The sequence below is a fragment of the Myiozetetes cayanensis genome, unplaced genomic scaffold (genome assembly GCF_022539395.1).
Source record: "Myiozetetes cayanensis isolate MyiCay16 unplaced genomic scaffold, myiCay2020 scf4, whole genome shotgun sequence".
Classification (NCBI taxonomy): domain Eukaryota; kingdom Metazoa; phylum Chordata; class Aves; order Passeriformes; family Tyrannidae; genus Myiozetetes; species Myiozetetes cayanensis.
Genome location: NW_026087631.1, coordinates 47,137,820 through 47,160,205, shown reverse-complemented (window position 1 = coordinate 47,160,205; position 22,386 = coordinate 47,137,820). Strand labels below are relative to the sequence as shown.

Here is a 22,386-nt window from a genome sequence, read left to right as displayed (position 1 = left end):
AAATATACTTTGACTCTTTGGTAGCTGTGGTACATGGTCTTTCATATGGAAGAATGCACAGCTAATAAAAACATGGAAAATAAAATTCTGTATACTTTCTTAAAATTAACCTAAATAAAAACTATCTCAGAACATACTCCTCATAATTCCTTCTTTATGAAAAATGTAGTTGCCCTGAACTCCTCTAACTGTTTATTTCCATAAAACTTTTCTGAAAACAATGGAAATTCTAGGTTCTAGCTATAACTCCTAGGAAAGGCTATAGGGTATAAGGTGTAAGAAATGTGATACTACAATCAAGTCCACAAAGAAGGCTGTGTCTTCCACAATCTTTGCACACATCTGCAGTGTTGGACCAAAGTACAGGGCAAACAATTGGCTCTTACTACTGCATTATGTGTTCTAGAAAGAGTAAATCTTGGTCAAATAATAGGAGAAAACCATGGTCCCTCTGAGATGGACACTTCCTGCTCTTACACTGACTCCTATTTAATTTAGAATCCTCCTCTTTCAATAGGTAAGAGTTTAATTAGCTGTATTTAATAGGCAGAAATCACTATTTTATTAAATACATATTCTCTTGGAAGATGTAGTCATGTTTGAAGAGCAAAATCTTCTGGCCTTCAGAGTTAGGGCTGCTAACCAATACTGAGAAAAAATAATTACATATATCTTATTTTCTTCTTTATATTTCTTGTATGTGATCACTAGATATGTGTTAGATAGATGTGGCCCAAATGCCAAGCCCCAAATTTGACACTTTCCAAACTATTTGGGAATAACAGAGCCCTCTCCATGTGAGGTCCTAGGCTCTGGAATCTTTGGTCTACTAGTTCCTGGATTTAGAAATATTCCAAGCATTCTACATGTCCCTTTTGTCTTGCAGGCATTCAAAGAGGATGAGGCTTGAGAGATGGAAGGGCTGGAAATGCACTGGTCCCTAGAGAGGTTTTGGTTTTTTTGTGGAGAGAATATGTAAACAGAAATATTAACAACAAGAAATCCTGATGAACTGAAGTATGTACTGAAACCTTGTAGGTTTTCACCATGCTACATGCTGAAAGATACTTGGAGCTGTGGGTTGTTGCACGTCTTTTACTTGTTCCACAACAAAAACTGTGTGAAGAAATCACACAGTGTTAACTGAGTCCCAAATAAACACACTAAATAATACACAAACATGCAAGATACAGCTAGGGGCATAGTGCTGCTCTAACTGGTTTCTGGCAGCTTCTGTGAGTACAGCGGGTGCTATTGAAAGGTTCACAAGTGATTTAAAGAGACACTAGAGTATCCTTATACACTATGAAATCAAATTGGTGCTGCAGAAATCAAATCAATAAATAAAGATAAATGTAGACTGTAAAGAGAAAGTATCCCACTATGTTGCTCTTTTTTTTTTTTTTTTAAGGAAAAGTTGAATGTAATGCTTGAAGGAATTTTGATCAATTAGAATAACATTCTTAAACACCACAAATCATAACTGAGAAAGATTCAGACAATAATGCTAAAGTAATAGTGAAGTGGTCAGTAAGCTGAAATGGTCTGAAGCTGTATCAGATTTCAGCAGCCTGTGAGGTAATTTAGTGCACTGTATTTATGTTGTACTTATAGTCGTTAACCAAAAATGTAATAAATAATTATATATAATTTTTCCTCAAAATCAAAACAATAAAAACCTTTAACATAGGTGCAATATTACTAACTACCAAGACAGACATATCCGTATTTATGTGCATGTAGATTTATATTTGCAAGACTCATTACAGACAACACTGCTGTTCAGTTTAGATTGTAGCATAATACATCCTGATATCTGTTGTTTTGGGATTAAGCAACTCAATCCCCCATCAGGGTGTAAAAGTGAAAAATGACAGAAGAGACACCTATAAAATAAGTTTGAATTTTCCTACTTTGTACATTATTAAAATTAAAGCTTTAATAACACATCAGCTGCCACCATTTTATAGCATTCTCACTATAAACTCCCTCACTTAGAAGAGAGGTCGGGTCATGGGAGAACTCCTGACTAAGCAACAGTTAAAGTTGAACAGTATTGAACACCAAATATACGAGAAGTGCAACCAAGATGAAAGCGCAACCACCTAGAAGAAAACTTTTCAGAGGTGGTGAATGAAGTGATGCACTCTAAAGAAGGTAAATGTCAGAATCTCATGTTCTTCTCCATACTTACTGACCACATTAGTGAACTAGCTAACTTTGGAAAGAACCAAATGACAGATAATAAAGAATTAGTTTTAACTTAAACCATTTAATAAAATCACTACCTTTTTACACTTGCATTTACTATGTTGTGTTCAATAGATCTTTTGTTTTCAATAGATTTTTTCAATAGACTTTTTTAATGCATTCTCAGCTTAGGGCGAAAGATGCTAAACACAGCATGAGACAAACATGTAGCACAATGGGTCACATAGGGCTTACTTATGATACAGATTCTTTGTGGGGAACTTTTGCACTGCCTGTAATAGGTAGAAAGTAATAGTCTTTTAAAAGTTGTTTCCATGGAACAAACTGGAATCAGGAAAAGATTTCGGAAAAAAACCCAGAATTGTTTGTGTGTGGGTTATCAGCACCTCTTAGGGTGGATTACTGATTTCTCTCCAAAGGGCAAATAGCAAGTAAGGGCCCACCTTCTTCCACATGGCAGCAAAATGAGGATATTTAACTTACAGAGTTTTTTCCAGCTGTGATTTATGGGACTGTTCATATTGGGATTTTCTATTAAAGAATTAACACACCTACCATTGTGGCATTCTGATCCTCAGTTCCACTAAATCTGCTTTATACTTCTCTGGCACTACCAGAATGTTAAAGAGAGAAAAGAACATCTGAGAATATCTCCTAACTAATCAGACACTGGTAGCATAAACGGATATAGTTTGAATCCCTGATACAGGGGATTAGGACACAACTACTCTGTGCTTTTTGAGGGAAGTGGAGTGTAAGGATGAAATCCTCCTCCATATTTTACCTGTCTTGGTTGAGTGCATCTGTTTTAATTTATTACCTCCCAAGGCATAGGCATTTTGAAAAGCACTCACCCAACATGTAAGTTCAGCAATCATCTCTAAGCAATTCACACAACCCTCTCCTCTGCCTTCAACTTTTTTTTCTGCAGATTCTCCAGTGGTGTAAAATGAAGCAGCAGCTTCCAAAAAGCCAAACAATTAAATGCATGCCTCTCGTACAATGATGTAGGCAATGATTTTGTGAGTATAAAATTTGCACTGTGCTCCTCAATGTCATTTTTGTCAGTTTGACTCTCCTTCTAATCAAGTCAATAGGAAATTCAATACCAACATTAGCTAGAATGAATTGGACTAGGAGTCATGAACACACTTCATCTAACCAAGGAGGGCTGTTTTTTCCACTGCCAGAGCAGGCAATGCTCCTTATTGAGGCAGTTTGTGCTTTCTGTTCTTTGTTTCAAAATGGGGAGGGCACAATTCCCCGTGGAAATGTTTGAGCAATTAATAAACACAACAAGCATGGAGTAGTTAAACTTCAGGGCCAAGTATAAACATACTTGATTGGTTCAAAATGTTTTAAGAATGAAAACCAGGGGCCTCACCTTTCCCTGCCTTGCAAAGGACTGTGACTAATGTGAAAAATGCTTTTGAAAAGGCTTCCCTTTCAGAAGCAAATTGGAGGAAAAGGCATAAAATTCAAGAGGGAAATGAAGCAAAACTTGGAGTGGAAGAAGTAGTTCTAGTCATGCAGGTGTTTGTTAATCACAGTTTACAGGCAAAACTCAGAATCAAGAACATTTTGTCATAGTAGGCTGAAACAGTTCTAAAATGTGAGAGCAGATAATTCAGTACACACATGATATAAGAGGCTAAGCTGATACATAGTCCTCGACAACATTATGAAACACTTCAATTCAAAAAGAATATCACAGCCATTGGCCTTCTCCAGCAAACATTATATAACGTGTAACATAACAGACCCAACAACTTAGGGAGGTGTGACAGAAAGAATGAACCCCTACTTCATCAGCCAAGCTAGACGAAAAATAGTATTGTTGGGAAAAAAAAAAATCCTGTACTTTATTTTGAAGGAAAATTTTCTTTAGGTGCCACCATCAAGCTGGCATCGTTGTCACTAGAAGCACTGGTTTCAATTCAATATTCCATTGAATTACTAAATATGTAACATAAGAAATCCCCTGTGACCACTGAGGCTACATGCTGTTTGATTCTGGCTGTGAGATTAATCTGAACCAGGTTCTTTATAGAATAATTTTTTCCCTGTAAAAGGGTCCTTTTGAAATATATAAACCTGTCCTATCCTTTTATAAGTAAGTGCACACACATATTAGGCCATAAACAAGACTCTCCACCACACATAGCTCATAAATATTAATTAAACGTTTCAACTCTTCTTGGACCAATTCTTTTATTTGAAGAAAACATAATCAAAACTCCTAGTTATCCTTAACTCTGCTGGCTATAAGTTTGTCCTCTTCCTTCTCTTATCACCCTTCTGCAATTCTTATCTTCCGCTTTAGAATAAGAATTAATATTTAGTTTTGCCTTTCCTGATATCTATTATTTCTGAAGTAGTGGCTTTAATTTTCTTTAGAAATGTTTTTTTTTTTTTTAAACTGGGACATCTAGTTTAGGCTTGTTCTTGGACCTGTCTCATCACTACAGGCTTGCCTGGTTGTCTGGACTGTTGGCTGAGCCTTGTTACCATCACCAGACTTGCTTTGCTCTTTGCTCTTTGTGCTTCAGTATTGTGGGACTGTGCCCTTGTCAATGAGGCCACAATCCTGCCTGCCTTAGCCCCTGGCTCACCTTCCTATACAGAGTGGCTGTCCTTGCTGCTTCCTGCTAGGTATGGCTATGATCCTTTGGAGAGTACCGAATAAATTCCCATGGCAATCCTGTGGGCACAGCTCTTAAAAATCATTTAACAGATCAAGGAATACTTGTGCTTTAAAAGCATACCTGATCTCTTCTACAGAATTTCTGCTACCAAGCGAAAGAAAAGTCAGATGAACATTTGAGTCTACTGCTCCTGTATGCCTCAGAATGGAGACACAATTAAGGAAATAACACCTGATTTTGTTGCAGGGGTAAAATATCTTGACGGCAGCTTTCAGTTGTCTGAGATTTGTAAGCTAGACTACCGAGCTGCTTCTAAACAAATCAGACGTATACCACTGTATGCAGTGCCAACCCAAGTTACACAATTTAGTTGGTTATTTTTTCTTAACGATGCCTGCTCTAATACTCCAAATGTTTGAAACTTAGGAGCTGACCTGGCATTGGCAAAGACAGGCAACCTAATATATTTTAAACTGTAATAAGATCAAAAATAGGAACAAATGAAGGCTAGAGTAAGGCCTGACACACTTAAGTTCTTCAATTATATAATTCATTATAAAAGTACTAAAAAAAATGCTATTACTTAAATGAATCCACCTAGAGCACAGAAGTATTTGATTTAATTAAATATTGGACAAATGTACTTCTGTGTTCTACCACATTGTCAAGATACGGAAGCATGTAGCACATTACTCAGCCTATGGGTCATGCACTGTCCCAACACGTGCTCTGTCTTTGAAAACATATAGGAGCAGAACAATTTATAAAGGGTGGTTTGAAGTGAATTTAAGTACAGCAGCAATATCAATCATGATTTTGACTACTTTTTCCTTCAGACCTAACTGTGGTGAATGGTAGCCAAACTACAAATATTTGGGGTTGATCTTCCAATCTACAGAATAAAGATGTACTCCACATCCACTTCAACACGAAATACCAATGTTCTTAAATTAAGATTTGTGGCAGAAAAAAATCCTTAATCCCCAGTGCTGCAAAGGAATTTTGTTGGCTCAAGTACAACTGTAAAACCCAGAATGTTTTACCACATGTTCTGCCACATTCTGTGAAGATATCATACATGGTCAAAAAAAGGGCCAATAAAGCTTTCACAGGCTGGAGAAAAAAAAATAGTCTTTTTACCTTTCAAATCTCTTAAAAAAACCTCCATTTTGCAATGGCAAAGAATTCCACCTAGCCCCTAAAGAAACAGGGATACTCAGCAAGTGGAGTAGAACATGCCCAGGACATTAATAAGTATACATAAAGATTGCTGACAAATTCATGCTGTATGTAGAAAAAAAATGAGCTTCAAGGAACCAGTATATCCTCAGAATTTACAAGTGATAAAAGGGTAGCTGGAGATTACACTGACTGAAATATTTAGCAGCTCCCTTATACAGGTTTATTCTGGACTACTGATACATGTCAACATATCTGAGTGAAATGAATACATTTCCTTGAAGCTTCTCTTCACCACACACAAACACTTACAGACCCTTCAGTCTCTGTTGGCACGAAAAAGACTTTGCTTTCATGCAACTCTCCTATTTTCTATGCCTGTATTACATTCTCAGCGGATTTCTCTGCATTGTATCTTTATTATTGCTTAATTTTTGGAGTGTTGTTTCCATTTATCTTCCTATTTCTGATCTTTCATCAGTAGATCCTTCCCTGATATATACAAAATTAATGACTCTTAAAATATGCACAGGCACACACATTGCTATAAATAGCAGAACAGTGCCATTTAAAGGAATTCTAGATGAGATGTAAAAGAAAGTGCAGATTGGCAAAGTAACAGCTCAGTGACAAAATTATGGTTAACACAAATACATGCCTAGTGTGGTCTTCTAAAGTACTCTGATGGTATGCTAAGGGTTGTGCTGCTTTGTGCAAGCTGTAGGGAATTCTGGAATTTCTGTTCTCTCTTTGACTACTTAAGGTACAAATGAGTAACTCAGAAAACCAAAACAAATATCCTCATCTCCCATGCCCTTGTGGTTGAATTATTCTGAGTTTGGTAGAGGGTAATCCATAAAGGAACCCTCCCCACCAGGTAGTATTTCCATAACTTCTCTTAATTCCTAATAAAGATGCACTGCAGCTTTCAGTCAAGGTGGTAGCCTGGGCCTGTCTTGTCTACCTAGCCCCCTGTTTTCACAGATTGTACAGAACCAGAATCGTTATGTATGAGACTTCTACTACTTTGCCAATATAACCAGTCAGCAGCTTCACAAGATATTAGCTGGAGAAGGACAGCAAAAAAAGTAATTATATAAGATCTGTTTCCTAGGAAAAGTGAATTAAAAATCCCTACTGCAATGAATCAGGTGCTTTTGTCTTTAAATTACTAAGGCTAAGGCAGAGAAGACATTGAAAGACAGACAGATGAGACAGTTACTATTATGTGAAAAACTGGAACTGGAAATTAACTTTGCAGCAGATCTAAAGGTGGTAATATTAAACAGTTTGTATATAGTTGTTGACTAATTCCATGTTTATTTTGGAATGCGTGTCTGAATTTGACATTCAAGCATCAAAAATGTAACTGTGTCTCCTTCAGCCCAATACGTAAATTCACCAGAAACAGGATATACTTATGTAATAGCCCACGTACTTTTAACTTAGCTACACAGAATGCGAAACTTCTTACAATGATATACCTCCAAAAAAAGTCAAATAAATTGGGATTGTTATGTTTTGTTAAGATTTACAAAATGCAGACCAAAGAGGGACCCATAACTTCTTTTAAGGGTTTTAATGCTCACCTAAATGGCTGAGTAACACAGGTACAGAGACACATGTATAGATGTCAATGACTCATTGACAAAATATATATTTAACTGTATATTTTATATATTTTATGTTTAATATTAAATTATATATAATATGTGTAATATTATATTTAACTGAGTATTTATATATTTAAACTGCCCTTTAAATAATATATTCATGTAAAGAAAAAATTTACAAGACCAGAATGCCCCAGTGGCATTTGTTAGTACGTTACAGAGAAAAGAACTTTAGAACTGATCAATACAGTTTCAGTGACTGCAAGATCCTCTCGTGTACGAAGCTAATAAGCTCCTTTGTCTTGCTTCGAAAACATGAAGTTTTTATTCACGAGTGTATGTGTGAAAGGGAGAAGACTTGGTGCAACGCACAAAGGCAAATACGAGATTTTTGAATTTGCCTGAATTTTCAGTATGAGCATATTAAAGGCTCAGAATATTTGGAGTTCAGCCGAGTTATTTTCGCTGAGGTCAGTTCGGTGGGGAGCAGCGCGACAGCAGCTCCTGCACGGCTGGTACCCCCGGGGGCGGCACGATGCGCCCGCGGGGAAGTCAGGGCTCCCAAAAGACGCACGACATGCGGGGGATATACCGCCGAGGTACTGGCACAAGTTCCCTCCGGTCTGATCCCGATCGTGCCGCGCACCCGAGCGGCAGCACTCTGGGAGAGGGGAGGGACACCGCCGTTCTCGGAGGGCAGTCGTTCCCCACCGGCCGCTGCCAAGCTGCCCTGCGGGCAGGCGGCATACACCGTGACTGCCCATCTGGGTACCTGGGGAACGCCCTTTTCCCAGCGTGCAGCCTGTACAAAGCAGTGACGAGCCCCTGCACGCCGCACTCTGTCGCTCCCCATGGGCGGTGACCGCGAGGCAGCCCCGGCGGATCTTGGAAGGGCGGAGCGCGGCGGGACCGCCCCACCCCCGCGGCGGGCGGGCTCTGCCATCCCATTCCCGGCCGGCCTGGGCGGGGCGGCCCCGGTGCCTCCTTCCTGTTTCCGCTCGGAAGCCCGGAGGCGTTCAGGGCCGCGGTATTAGCTGGGGCCGGAGGAGGGAGGGTGGGGCGTCGCCTCCCCCTCACGGCCCGTGTGTTCTCTCCGCAGGGAGCTCGGCGCCGCCCTTGCGCCGCTCGGCAGGCCTGGAGCGTTCCCGGGGCCCAGGTGAGGTGGGACGAGAGGAGCGGCGGGAGGGACGGAGGGATCGGTCGAGTCGTTCGCGGGGGAGACGCGGCGGAGCCGACACCGCCGCCAGGTTCTTCTTTAACCGGCTACCGCCAGCTCAGTGTCTGAAGCGCGGCCCGGGCTCCCTCCCCTCCCTAGTGAAACCTATGGAGAGAGAAACCAACCGGGCTGGCTTTCCTTCTGTTCCAGAGAACCACAGACCGTAGTCCTTTTTTTCCATTGAGCAGTTTATTCTTAGTAGTATCTGCAACCCTGCTGGATGAAATAACTAATTGTTTTATAAACGCTGAAATTTAAGGTGCGGTTAGTGCTTTGTATTACTCTTTCACACACCACGCACTACTTTTCACTTCTTGCAAAAATGGGATTGTTCTGTATGACAACTTATATTAAAACGGTAGTTGCTATCACAGAATTGTTAAGGTTGGAAGGGACCTCTGGAATCATCCAGTCTAACGACCCTGCAAGGCAGAGCCACCTGGACCATGTCCAGGTGGGTTTTGAATGTCTCCAGTGAGGGGGACTCGACCTCCCTGGGCAGCCTGTTCAGTGCTCTGCCACCCTCAATGCAGAAAAATTGTTCCTCATGTAGAACTTCTTGTGTTTTGTTTTTGTGTACGTGTGCTTTTATTTTTCTGAGTACTCAGAATTTTTTTTTTTTTTTTTATTCCACGGGGTTTTCCCAATAGAAGAACAGAAAAGATGTTTGATATTAAGGCTTGGGCTGAGTACATCGTGGAGTGGGCTGCAAAGGACCCCTATGGCTTTCTTACCACGGTGATCTTGGCCCTTACGCCATTGTTCGTGATCAGTGCAGCACTTTCATGGAAGCTTGCAAAAATGATTGAGGCCAGGGAACGAGAGCAAAAGAAGAAACAGAAACGCCAAGAGAACATCGCAAAAGCCAAACGAACAAAGAAGGATTAAATGGGAAAAAAAAAATCACCTGCCTTGCGCAAAGAATCCACTTTTTAAATGAAACACTTGTACATTTTGTGTTGTAACTGTCCTTTGATACTTGATCCTGTTACTTCTTGAAGTATAACATTTAATACTTTGTATTTTTTTCCTGCTGATTTATGTTCAAATTTCCCAAGTGACACTTTATTAGAGTAATTAAATATACTACTTGTGTTTTCTAGTGCAAGTTGCTTTTCTAAATTTGCATGTTATATTAAAAAATTAACCTGTTGCGTGACTGGAGGTAATTTGTTTTTCCCCTTAGCTTAGCTATGACTTAACAAGTGTCTTAAAAGTGTCAAATTTAGGGAAAAATGTGAATAATGAACTGGATTACAGAAATCCAAGTTTTGGCATACCTTCAGCAGAGCTGTAGAGATAAGCTAACTGTAGCTTAATTAGGTAGCAGATATGACTGATTTCCTTTAAGGATGCTGCATATGGCTGTGTGTGCCCGTAGTGGCTGGTGCAGTGTCTTTGATGGTGGGGCTTCCCTGCAGAAATAATCTACCTTAACTCTTCCTATTTCCTGAACTACCAGCCATGAACAGCCTTTAAATTCAGCTCAAACTCTAGGAAACTGATTGCTTGTTCTTGTTAGCTTCATTTGTCTTAAGGCACTCATCGTGTTCTACAAAATACAGTACTATGTTGTGTGGTCTTTCCTAACGATCAGCTGAACTCTCCACCTGTAACTAATTTGTTTCTGCCTTCATAAAGTCTTTATGCCTCAAAGAATAGCCATAAATGGGGTGAGACCAAAGACCCAGCTGGCCTAGTGTTCTGTGTCCTAGTGACCTATAGCAGACCGCTGTGCGAGGTCAATGCAGATGCTGGTGATAGTAGTTCTTTTTACTTTCTAATCTGGCTACCTGTGATCTAGGACCTTCTGAGTTTAGGTGGAATTTTTTTTCTCATGGCCCTTGATACTCTACTGCCTTACGGGTTGCAAATTGCTGGTATACTGGAAGAAAAAAAAAAAAGGTTTGTTTTGGAAATACGCCAAAATTATTTCACCTTATTTCCAATTTATGTTTCCTAACAAAACAGATTAAATTTTCAAAGGCCTCTACACAATCTAGTTCAAAAGAGCTTGTGGCAGTCATTAAGTTTTTTTATTCTGCGTATTTCTAAACACCAGCACAGAGTTGTGCATTTTAGGAGATAACCTTTGATTATGTTTAAAAATAAAACCTTAAAATAATACCATTGTTTAAATGAAGACACCTATAGAGCTAGCTTGACACCAAGGGGGATCAGAAGAGGGGAGTCTAACTGAACTTACTTAAAGTTTTAAGTGTGAAGTTGATCCCCTTTTAATTTTGTTGGTGAAAGCAAGCATTATTAGCATTAGAAAGCAATGCATTATTGGGCATTTTATAAATATGTGAGATATGTCTCCATGTTTTGTATGAAGTGTTGTCAAATATGTATGTGTTCCACCTTTGATACCTACATGGCTTGAAACACATGGAGGAGAACTGATGAGGGATAAACTCCATAAATAAATTTGATACTTTTTGAAAAAAAATTATGTGGTCTTTATTTTTATTTGAAGTTCTCAAACATCCTCTCTAACCACATAATCCATACATTTTGTGTATCCAAACTGTGGCCAAAATGATCTAATCATTCAGGGAAGTCCATGGATACACCAGAAATAAAAACTAATTTTAAATTTTTTGCTTTAAATATTCATGACAATCCCTTGTCCCAAACCTCGTATTATTTTGCAGCAGCTTTATCAAGTACTTCTAGCCTCTATTATAGCAGTTTTATGTAGTTTAACTGATTTTATCCTTGCAAATTGCTGGCTGAAAATCAAACATTCAGATATGGCGACTGTTTTAAGTTACAAGAACATCTCTATGATGTGTAATCAGTGTAGTGTCATAGTGAGTCCTCTCAATGAAATCAACTTTTCCATCTGCTTGCCAGTGGAAAGCAGACTGGCATCAACAAGGGAGTTATTCTGAACAGATATCTTGGCCAAGGTTTGGGAAAATGTAAGCATACCAACTATTACATTGAAAACAATTTTAAAAATAAATTAGTGTTCAAGGAAAAAACAATTTAGACTTATTTAGGAAAATTAAGTTAGACAACATTCTAACTGAATTCGAGAGTAACTGATTAACAGCAAATGTCAAAACCAAACTTAACTTAGTAACACATCTTGTTTTTCACTAAACCCAAACATTTTACATTAGTTTGTCATGATTAAGCCCATTTGAATAGTTCTGCAAAAGTAAATGAAACTGCTTTAATACCACTTCATTGCACACTTGTATGTAAAGCTCTTTATATCATCTGTTTAAGCATTTTATCCATGAGCAATATCTGTACAATACAATTGTTCATTTATTTTGACTACTACCACTGCCTGGTGGCATCCAGGCACCAGGCTGGAAGGTATTTGCAGTGCTTGTGGGATCCTCCGAAGGCTCTTTCTTTCCATAGTAAGGGGCAGATGCATGACCTTTAACCTGAGTATGACCTGGTTCAGCAACAAGTCCCTCCTTGTATTCCTTGGCCTGAAGCAGCTTATCCTTTTCAGATACATCTTTTATTTTCTGTTTCATTTCTTCTCTATAATTTTCATTCCTAAGAATCTCCTAAGAACAGAATAGAAAGATAACTGGATGAATCAGAAGCCAATCCAATACTAAATGTTGTAATAAAACATTTAAACAGTTGTTGCTTTTCTTAATTTTATAATCCACATTTTCAGGTATTTAGATAAAATGTGGCAAAATTAATTGGTTTTCCCCAACTGCAAATTCAACCCTTTTTTAGAATGTTCTTAATGTTTTGATCATACTGCTGAAGCAAAACTGCATTGTGGTATCCATTTCACTGTTCTATTGAAGAAAAAAGAATAAATTAGGAAATTAGGTACAGTCATCAACAAATAAAATAAGGCTACCTCTTGCATTGTTTTCTATGTAGGACTTGTTATTATAGCTATTTATCACTTGCATCTCTTCCTGTAATTCACTATGCCTGTGGTATTAGTTATCTGTGCCACAGGGCATAGCTTTGGGAGAAGCAAATATGCAACCTTGACTCTGCTAGTGCATAAGCTGGAACACACGCAAGATTAATAAATAAATACCTAAAATCGCAGAATCACACAATGGCTCAAGTTGGAAGGGACCACACTGGATCATCCAGTTCCACCTCCCTGCCCATGCAGGGTCATCCTAGAGCACATTGCACAGCATTGCATCCAGACAGTTCTTCAATATCTCCAGTGAGGGAGACTCCCCACTCACTCTGGGCAATCTCTTCCGTGCATGGTCACTTGCACAGTAAAGAATTTCTTCCTTGTCTTCAGGTAGAACTTCCTGTGCATCAGTTTCTGCCCATTGGCTCTGGCCCTACAGCTCAGCAACACCAAGAAGAGCCTGGATCCATCCTCTTGGCACCCTCCCTTCAGATTACTTGTATACACTAAGGAGGTCTTTTCTGAGTTGTCTCTACTGCAGGCTGAACAGGCCCAGCTCCCTCAGCCTTTCCTTGTGAGAAGTTCCAGTCCTTTAATCATCTTTTTCATTCTCTGCTGAACCCACTCCAGGGTTCAGGAGCCCTATGTCTCTCTTGCACTGAGAAGCCCAGAACTGGGCATAGCACTACTGGTGAGGACTCACCAGAGCTGAGTTGAGGGGCAGGATACCATTGACCTTCCTGGCCACAAGTACACACTTCTGGCTCATGGACAGCTTGTGGTCCACCATGACCCCCAAATCCTTCTCTAAAGAGCTGTTTTCCAGCAGGTCAGCTCCCAGCCTGTACTGGTGCCTGGGATTATTCTTCCCCAGGTGCAGGACCCTGCACTTGCCTTTGTTGAATTTCAGTCATTTCTTCTCTGCCCATCTCTCCAACTTATCGAGGTCTTTCTGAAGGGCTGCACAGCTCTCTGGGATATCGGCCACTCCTCCCACCTTTGTGTCATCAGTGAACTTGCGGTGGAGGCATCTGCCCCTTCATCCAAGTCATAGATGAACAAATTAAAAAATACTGGGCCCAGTATTGAACCTTGGGGGACATCACTAGTGACAGGCCTCCAAGGTAGATCCTGTACAACTGATCACAACCCTCTGGGATCTGCCATTCAGCCAGTTCTCAATCCACCTCACTGTCCACTCATCCAGTCCGCATTCCTGAGTTTGCCTATGAGGATGCTGTGACAGTCAGTTTTGAAAGCCTTGCTGAAGAGGTAGACAATACCTACTGTTCTTCCTCATCCACCCAGGTAGTTGTTTCATCATAGAAGGCAATTGGGTTGGTCAAGCATAATCCATGCAGACTACTCCTGATCACCTTTTTGTCATCCATGTGGATAGAGATGACCTCCAGAATGAAGAAGAAGGCTGAATGCTTTCTTCAGATCACAAGCACATGGAAGAGTTAAGGACAAAATAGACCAGTATATAAAATAGACCATTTCTCTCTGAGCAGAAGACCATGACATTATTTCAAGAATGGTGTTAGAAAATTACACGTGATATTGCCAAGAGTTGACATAGCAACTTTGAACACCTATGAATGTTTTAAAAGGCAGTATTTAAAAAACACTTACCCTGGAGATATCATGGAAAGCAACCCTTTTTATTAGTTCTTAATTGCCTCTGTACATAAATTCATACATGCACAGAGCAGATGCAGAACTCTCACATACCCATACTGCATGGAAATATACAAGCACACAAACGACTTTGCAAACTGAAGGGGGGGAGAAAATTCTCCTATACTCCAATAAAAATAGAAAGATCAAATTTTCAACAGTCAATATGGCAAAAGCTCATTGTAATGTCTCTCAGTTCTATCCTTGTTTACCTCATGCCTATATAAATCTACCTCCCCCTGACTGATTTCAAGGGGATTACTCCTGTCATGCTTGTATTAACCCACTACCAAGAAAGAAGGTCAAAATACCTTTGTGGTATCTGAAGACTGCATCACAGTCTCTGCTAAAACAACATGAAATTACTTACTAAAATACAAATGTAATTTCCTTTCTTTGAGCAGCTACTTTCTCATTTAAAATATTTTCAACTGATTACTTTAACATAAAGTTATCTTAGGTAAGAGGAGTTGTAACTAAATTATAAATGCTCTAAGTCCATTTTAAATGTTGATATATAATTGTCTTCTGGTTTTCCAATTTCAGTAAGGCTCTTTTAATCAGCTTTCACTGGACAAAGTGTAGTTGTGATCTAGGAAAATAACCATGTGAATCTTGAAAAAAGCATGAGAAATTATCCTTATTAGCAAACGTAGGAAAAAAAATCCCTGAGGTGACTTGTTCAGAATTTTCTATACAATCCATACCAGTACAAAAAATTTTCAAGTTTTAAGTATCTGCAGACCTCCTTTTTGGGCATTAAATTCATGCCACTAATATGTACATTGAATTCAGTGGGTTCCTGGGTTCAATATAAAGAAAATGTGAATTGGAAATCGAGTCATTAGGCATGTTAGAAAAATCAAGTCAAATAGATGAGTTTTCTTATCATAAACACATTGTCCTTTGATGCTGGCAAGTTCATTTTGTGGACTTCTCTCACAGACACTGAGCCTTTCCTTTTCCTAAAATTATCGCCAGAAGATATATAATTTTCAATTCTCACTAGAACATATTTTTTTTTTTTTAAATGTTGTGATTGTGTTTCTAAATACTATTGGTTCAGTTACCATATCTGCTGCAGTCTGAAGCAGTTATGACCTGCCAAGACAGGTATTTAAATAAAAGATCAAAGTAGTTCCAGATCTGAACAGGATAATTAACTTTGTTCAAAATGCAAATTTCAATGAAACTATTGCATGCATATTTGTAGAAGGAATTATCCTTAAAACACACTAGAAATGTGCAGGATCTTTATAACTAATCTTCCAGATTTGCCTTCAGTTTATCTGCATGGCAATTAAATACAGTGAGAGGTAGAAAGGTTCCTCCCCAGACACGCTCCTATTACCTGGACAGTGGAAGAGGAACTGACATCTGTGGTGCTCTTCTCCCCATGACAAGCAGTCTAGAGATGTTTGGCACCACAGGTTCCTCCAACTCACCTGCACACCACCACACACTCACTTTGAGCCTCCATTGCTACCCAATCCTTTACTGTTTGATATACTATGGAAAGTAACAGCTAAATGTTTGTGCATTTTCTGTTTGGTTGGGTTTTTTAAAATTTTTTCTTTGAAGTTATACTATCAGGTTCAGAACATTTATCTTCTCCTCCAAGATGAATCACAGTATTTCATAAGATGGCTAGTTTCACTAAAAACTGCTCCCCAAAACATAGCAATTTATTTTCTTCTGAAATGTAAGCACATGAACATATAATGTGCTCTGACCTTCATGGGAAATACAGAATTAGTCTATCCACCCCAGAAAACATAGTATCTATCAGATAGCTGCAATTTTCTAAGGATTACTTCTTCTTCTGACACTCTCTTTTTGTACAAATAAACGATGTAAGCCCTTTGAACCAGTAGTTCTCAGGAAGCACTCAGCATCAAAAAGAGTATCAGAAATGTCCTTCATAATTTTTATGAAAAGAGAAAACTGAAAACTAAAAAATGAAAAATGCCTTAAGACATCCAGCCATCATGTGCCAACAGTTGGGTCCAACTACATCTTCTAAGATTTAATTTTAGATGGAAAGTAAAAGAAGACTCACTGCAGGTAACTAACCTGGTGAGGTTTTTAATCCTTCTAATGTTTGGAGCTGCATGTCTTCTCTCCTTAGGAAGGCAGAGTGTAAGAAAGTGATGTCTAAGGTTTTCTTGAAGTACATTATAATTAAGGAGATACCTAAGTGGCACTATGTGGAGTTCAAAGCAGCTGCTTTTCATCCAGAAACTGACAACTTCTGCATATTCTGACATGTTAGCATTGACAACAGCTGTATGAAAAAAGAAGGAAGTATGGTCTGTTCATAGGGGCAACATAGGCCAAGACATATTGCTGTCTTCCAAATGCATTGCTGCAAAAGGCATCAGGCTGTATTTCCTGCCACTGGGATGAAATTTCCACTTTTCTTGAAAATTTGATTTTCATTTAGCACTCTCGTTTAATTACGGCAGCTGAGATGTATCACCAAGTATCCCCTGCTGCCTGGAAACTGTATTTACCTTCACTCCATAGACAGAGAAAAATCTAGAAGTTTGTCTCTAGTGAAAAGGATTTTCACTGCCTACCAGGCTGTACTGGAAAACCTGCTTTGTAGGGTGAACATTTGGAATTAAGTGTTCTTTCACTCTTAAAGGATCTCATATTGTCGCTTCTTCCACTTTTCTGAATAAACTAGGAGATTTACAGAATAAATAAAATTAGTTCCTCCTAGTAGAAGAATGTCACAAATTCAAAAGAGGGTTTAATCATTAATAAACTTGAACTTTGAACTCTACCTGTTAAAAACTCATACATAGAAGTTGGTAAAAATATAAAAAATAACAAATGGAATTGAAAAATTGCTTTGGCACAGTATTAAAAAAATGAACTGTTATAAGACAGTTTAACACAACTTTTTTTCATTATCAAATTAACTATCTTCATTAACAAATCAACAAAATATGGCAAAGTGCTAAAAGTTAAGCTGAATCACCATTTTTTACAGTATCGCCAAACTAGTTACCTAAACTCCATTTTCCAGTTTGACAAGTTAAATAGGCAAGATGAAATAACTGGCTATTACATCATATTTCAAGAGTAGGAGGCAGAGAGAGGACCTCATTTCTGGGAAGCACGGAATGTTCCAATCCAGGGCAGATCTTGATAACTCAGCCACTGAACATGAGCTCAGCAGTACCAAGTTGGGAATGAGAAACAACTACCACACTGAAGGGCTTGTCAGTGCATGGCAGAAACAGAGGAGCAGTTTGGATTAGAAAGGCGTATCTGGATTTGCTAACAAGCAAACAAGGAACTGTTGCTGTGACTCAGCTGCAGTTTGGTCCTTGCATTCCCCTTAGTCTACTTATGATATAGTTTTTACCAGCCCTTTTCCTGGTATGCTTTACTTCACCCTCCACCTCCATTCAGTTATGCTGACAGTGAATTAGGAGATGGAGCCAATGCTCCATGCACTCCCTCCCACATGGATAGGAGCAGCAGAACAGCAGCAGTTCTCTCCTCTGCAGCCTTGGGATCTGCAGCACAGGCAAAGTGGAAGGAACAGGAATAATTGGTGCCTCAATACTCCTCTGTGGAGGTTGACAAGCACCTGTGTTTCAAACTTGAAAAGGAACAAAAGGTAAAAAACCTCTGGCCACTTCTTTCTATTTAAGACCTTAGTAGCTCAGCTCTTTATATTGTCAAATTTTACTGTCCTGGAATCATGTCCAATTTACTACATAAAATGCTATTTAGTGCAACCTAAGTTATTTGAATAGGCCCAAATCCTGATTGTGATCCTGGACAACAATGGTGGGAAATATTTTGCTCAGAGACATGTTTATCCCTGTGTTTTTAAAATATTATCCAGAACTGTAAATCACATTGTGGAGCTTTTAGTGAGTTCAGGAATAAAATACTCACTTGCTAAGTCCTATTCTTTATGTAAGAATGTACAATCTCCATGTCAGAGTTCTCATTTTAAAACTTCTCAACTAAAGCATCTGAAAGCAGACAGAGGCAAAACTATAACATGCAATCCCAACAATGCCAAACAAAGCATTTTTCTAAACTGAATTTCATTCTCCTTAAAGGAATGTGAATTATGTGTAAACTGATCTCTATGATCGAAGCTAGTTTTGATCATACCACCTCTCAAATAAATAATATTTAAGATCAAACAAATGGGAAAAATGTATATGCATTGTGGGAACCAAACAGAATGTAATTTCACTGTAATTATTCAGTGGGATGACAGGAAGAAACAATCACTGAAACTTTAGGTTTATCACAACTCACTGAAGTATGTTTTTTCCTTCCTTGATAAGCAGTTTGTCAAAAGAGATAATTATGGAAATGCTAGAAATAGTTTGAAAGAAGACAGGCGTTGTCACAAAAAGTTTCTTTTTTTAACATTTCACCTTCTACCCAACTTTGCAATTCAGAAGCCACTGAGACTTATTAACTGAGTAACAAGTACATAATGCATGAGAAAAAGTCATTTACTGTGGTTTTCTATTTCTTAACTGTTTTCAGGATCTTGACACTAATTAAAGGAACATGCAATTCTATTTTACTTCCCACTAAATATTAGCATAACATACACATGCATACAAAGCAACAGAAAGGTTTCAATTCAAAATGAGAAGCTTCATGGCTGTGCAGCCCTGTGCTCACATATACCACTTGCAGGATACCACGTTGGGTTCAGAGATAAACCACATTTCTCTCCATACCAGTTCCTCTTGGCACTGTCATAACTGCAAGTCTCCTCATTATTTTTCTCGCATCCCAAGACAGTCTATGATTTCACCTCTATCTCTATTCTACAGACAAGGCCTTAAACAATTCCAAGTTACTCGGACACCCTTGAACCTCAGGACATTATCAGAAGTAGTGTGTAGTTACAAGCTCTCTTAGAGATAAAAATAAGGGTTATATTTCTAAATACAGTCAGGTACCTAGTGTTACAGACAGCAGGATTCTTTAAAAGCTGCTGCAAATCTGATGCCCTCTGAAACCAGAAAATACTAAAAAAATCAAATTGAGTTTAGGCAGAGAAAGTCTTAAAAACTCATTATATACCTAATATTTTTAATGTTTGCTACTTCCTTAAAAATGTGTCTCTTAGTTCCTTCTAGGTTTAGAAACTGAAGACTCAGTCTTAGATACAAGACACCTAAACTAAACCAATTTTGACATGACTCTTACTATCTGTGTGGGCAAAACCTGGCTGTGTGTTGAGAGACAGGCAGAGATGTATCTACACTGTTGAAGGGGGTACCATAACCAGAACTTAGAAGTATCCTATGCATCCAGCCACAACCAACAGAAAATAAGAATTTCTTTCATTACTATTTTTAATTATATTTACATAATGCTATCTGTGATAGTGCTAAATATGAGGCATAGCCACAGTGGTCCAGTAGATATTACACTTCCTATTTGCCAAAAATCTTGCTACATACATTTAGTTTCCTATACACATAATAAAGAAATGCATTAGCCTACTTCATTATTCATTCCTTGTTAACCTGGTTAAAATATAATTTACAGCTTCAAAGGAATAAAGGTAGTGACCAGTGTTCCTCAGCCAATCATGTATGCCCATACTCAAAATATATTTAAAGGCATCGATGACAACATGTTACAGTAATGCAAAAATATACATATTCAAGCTTAGATTCTCACCTGTTATGAAGCAGTATGTGTATGTGTATACATACACACATTTACATTTGGTGCGGGCATGATCCAAAATTCTATATCAAGATGGATTCCCTGATTACCATAGGAACAGAATATGTTTAAAGCAGAAGATAAGAAACAACCTGATCTGTGTTAATTTGTGAAGTTATCACCCTTACCATAACTGAGTTGAGACTGGTGTATTTCAAGCTATAATTGAATCAAAAGGCAACCAACTCCTAACCAGTATTCCAGAAGCTGGCTTTAAAGCCCAAGGCTTCCAGTACTAACATGCATGATGTAACTGTTCAGGTTAGAAATAACCAAGGTGATAAGCATCATTCTTGGGTTATGTCTAGCCAGTCACAGAAGTCCAAGTGACTTCTTCCAAAATTGGGAAAAAGGGATGGGGGCACATGGCAGAAATAAACCATTAGGGATGTTGCACACTTAACACTGAACAAGTTGACTTGTGAAGTCACTGGAGTATTCTTCCATTAATAAAAAAGAGAGAAATTAAAGAAAGAGACGTAAAGCAATTTCTTTTGATAGAAAATGAAAACTTTATAATGGAAACAAACTAATCAAAAAAAGATCAGTTAGGTGTTTGTGGAAGACAGAATGGCCTGAATATAAAACATGATCAAGTCTCAAGAACACTGTCAACAGCCTTAGCAGGTGTCACGACCCAACTACTCTGACCATTGGTAAGGAAGGACAACTCACATTCATTCTCATTCAAATCACTGACATGTAATGATGATAATGAATGACATTTTGTTAGCCTAAAGTATTTACCAAATTATTAGTTCCCAAAATATGGTCATCAGTATGATCAGTAAGATCCATCTGATTTGTGAAGCCGTATTGCTGCAATATTTTCATTTAAAAATTGATCACAGAGCTCATTATGAGACCTGATAGCCTAAGCTGTTTGGCAATCTCTAACATTAATAGCTAAGAATTGAATAAAAGACAAATTTGGCAAATATAAAAAAAGTAAACATACAATATAAAAGGGGGATGGTAGGCTAACAAAAGTGGAACAGAAATTTTAATAAAGAAGGGCAGAGGACAGGAAAAAAAAAGGAAACTTATCCAAAAAAGTGGTATTACAGACTGCAAAGGCAGGAACATGGGCACAGGTCCAGGAACTTATGTTTTAGAAACTATAATGATGTTTTGTGATGTTAGAGTATGACAGCAAAATGTCATTAAAGCAACAATACAAAATTTTTGGCCTTCCATCCTTTTTGAGAAATTGTTTAGTCTCATGAAAAATACATGAAAGAACAAGGAAATTTGTTATATAGGGTTTCAACATGAAATACGGTCAAAAATATTCCCTTGTTCCATAGCTGTCAAACAGCTGTTTACTGTATCATCTTTACAGTCAGAAAAGGGTACATAATCCAGAATAGCAGCCAGTAAGGTTTATGTGGCTAAAACACAAAAGCCAATCAGTCCTACAAATAGCGATCAAACAATATTCTATATGCAGTTTACTACTGTAACTATATTTATAATTGATATTGTGGTGTAAGGGTTTGTAATATAGCAGTTTCCATTTAGGAGAAAAGCAGATCATACATATTGCTCTACAGTAATACAGAGAAAAAAATTAGGCTGCACTAGCATTTAAAATATGACTGCAGCATTATTTTCAAAGTATTAGCAAGAATTTTTAATGTACATATATTTGAACTATTTTTTCTTCTACAGGAAAAAAACAATTTAGAGATTACTTGAAAAGATAACTATTTTTAAATTCCTAGTCTATCACTTCTGCTCAGTTATGAACAGCCCTGCAGGAGAAGTAATTAGCTTCTAAATTATTTTTCAGATCTATTTACCTCATGAAACTGAAAGTATAAGCAGTCCTGTAACTTTGAATCCACCATTAGCTCCAGTAATCTTTCATTCCCCATAAACTGCTTTTTCTGGAAGGCAAAATATTTTGAACACCATTGTTCCATAGTTCTCTCACCTGTGGAGACTCTTTGCTCCCTATTTCAAAAATGAACCAACATCTCTAGTGCCAGAAGGAGCTTTATTGCACCAATTCCAGACCCAGGACTGGAAGAGGTTTATCTCAGTGCAACTATCACAACAGTCTGGCTCACAGAAATAATAAAAAAAAAGACTCACAACACCTCTCATCTTCAAGTATCACATTAAGTGGTAATTTCAACAATAAAAGTTGTATGCATGCAGTTAGTATGAGCCAAAGCTCAAGAGTTCAGTCCACACTTAGATGGAACAACTGTTGTAGGATCAGTTCTATGATTCTGC

At 38.3% G+C, this 22,386-nt stretch overlaps 2 protein-coding genes across 2 annotated transcripts in view; one reads left to right on the top strand and one right to left on the bottom strand.

Moving 5' to 3' along the window:
- Nucleotides 1-8,656: 8,656 nt before the first annotated feature.
- Nucleotides 8,657-11,316, top strand: SMIM15 (small integral membrane protein 15). Its single transcript, XM_050330133.1, has 3 exons — nucleotides 8,657-8,675; nucleotides 8,748-8,804; nucleotides 9,515-11,316. The coding sequence occupies exon 3, from the start codon at nucleotides 9,528-9,530 to the stop codon at nucleotides 9,750-9,752; it is 225 nt and encodes a 74-aa protein (XP_050186090.1). The 5' UTR covers nucleotides 8,657-8,675; nucleotides 8,748-8,804; nucleotides 9,515-9,527; the 3' UTR covers nucleotides 9,753-11,316.
- A 20-nt stretch (nucleotides 11,317-11,336) lies between these two features.
- Nucleotides 11,337-22,386, bottom strand: part of NDUFAF2 (NADH:ubiquinone oxidoreductase complex assembly factor 2) — a 46,902-nt gene continuing 35,852 nt past the window's right edge. Inside the window, exon 4 of the mRNA XM_050330126.1 lies at nucleotides 11,337-12,400. Within this exon, the coding sequence (XP_050186083.1) occupies nucleotides 12,143-12,400 (258 nt within the window). The 3' untranslated portion in view covers nucleotides 11,337-12,142. The remainder of the gene's footprint in view (nucleotides 12,401-22,386) is intronic.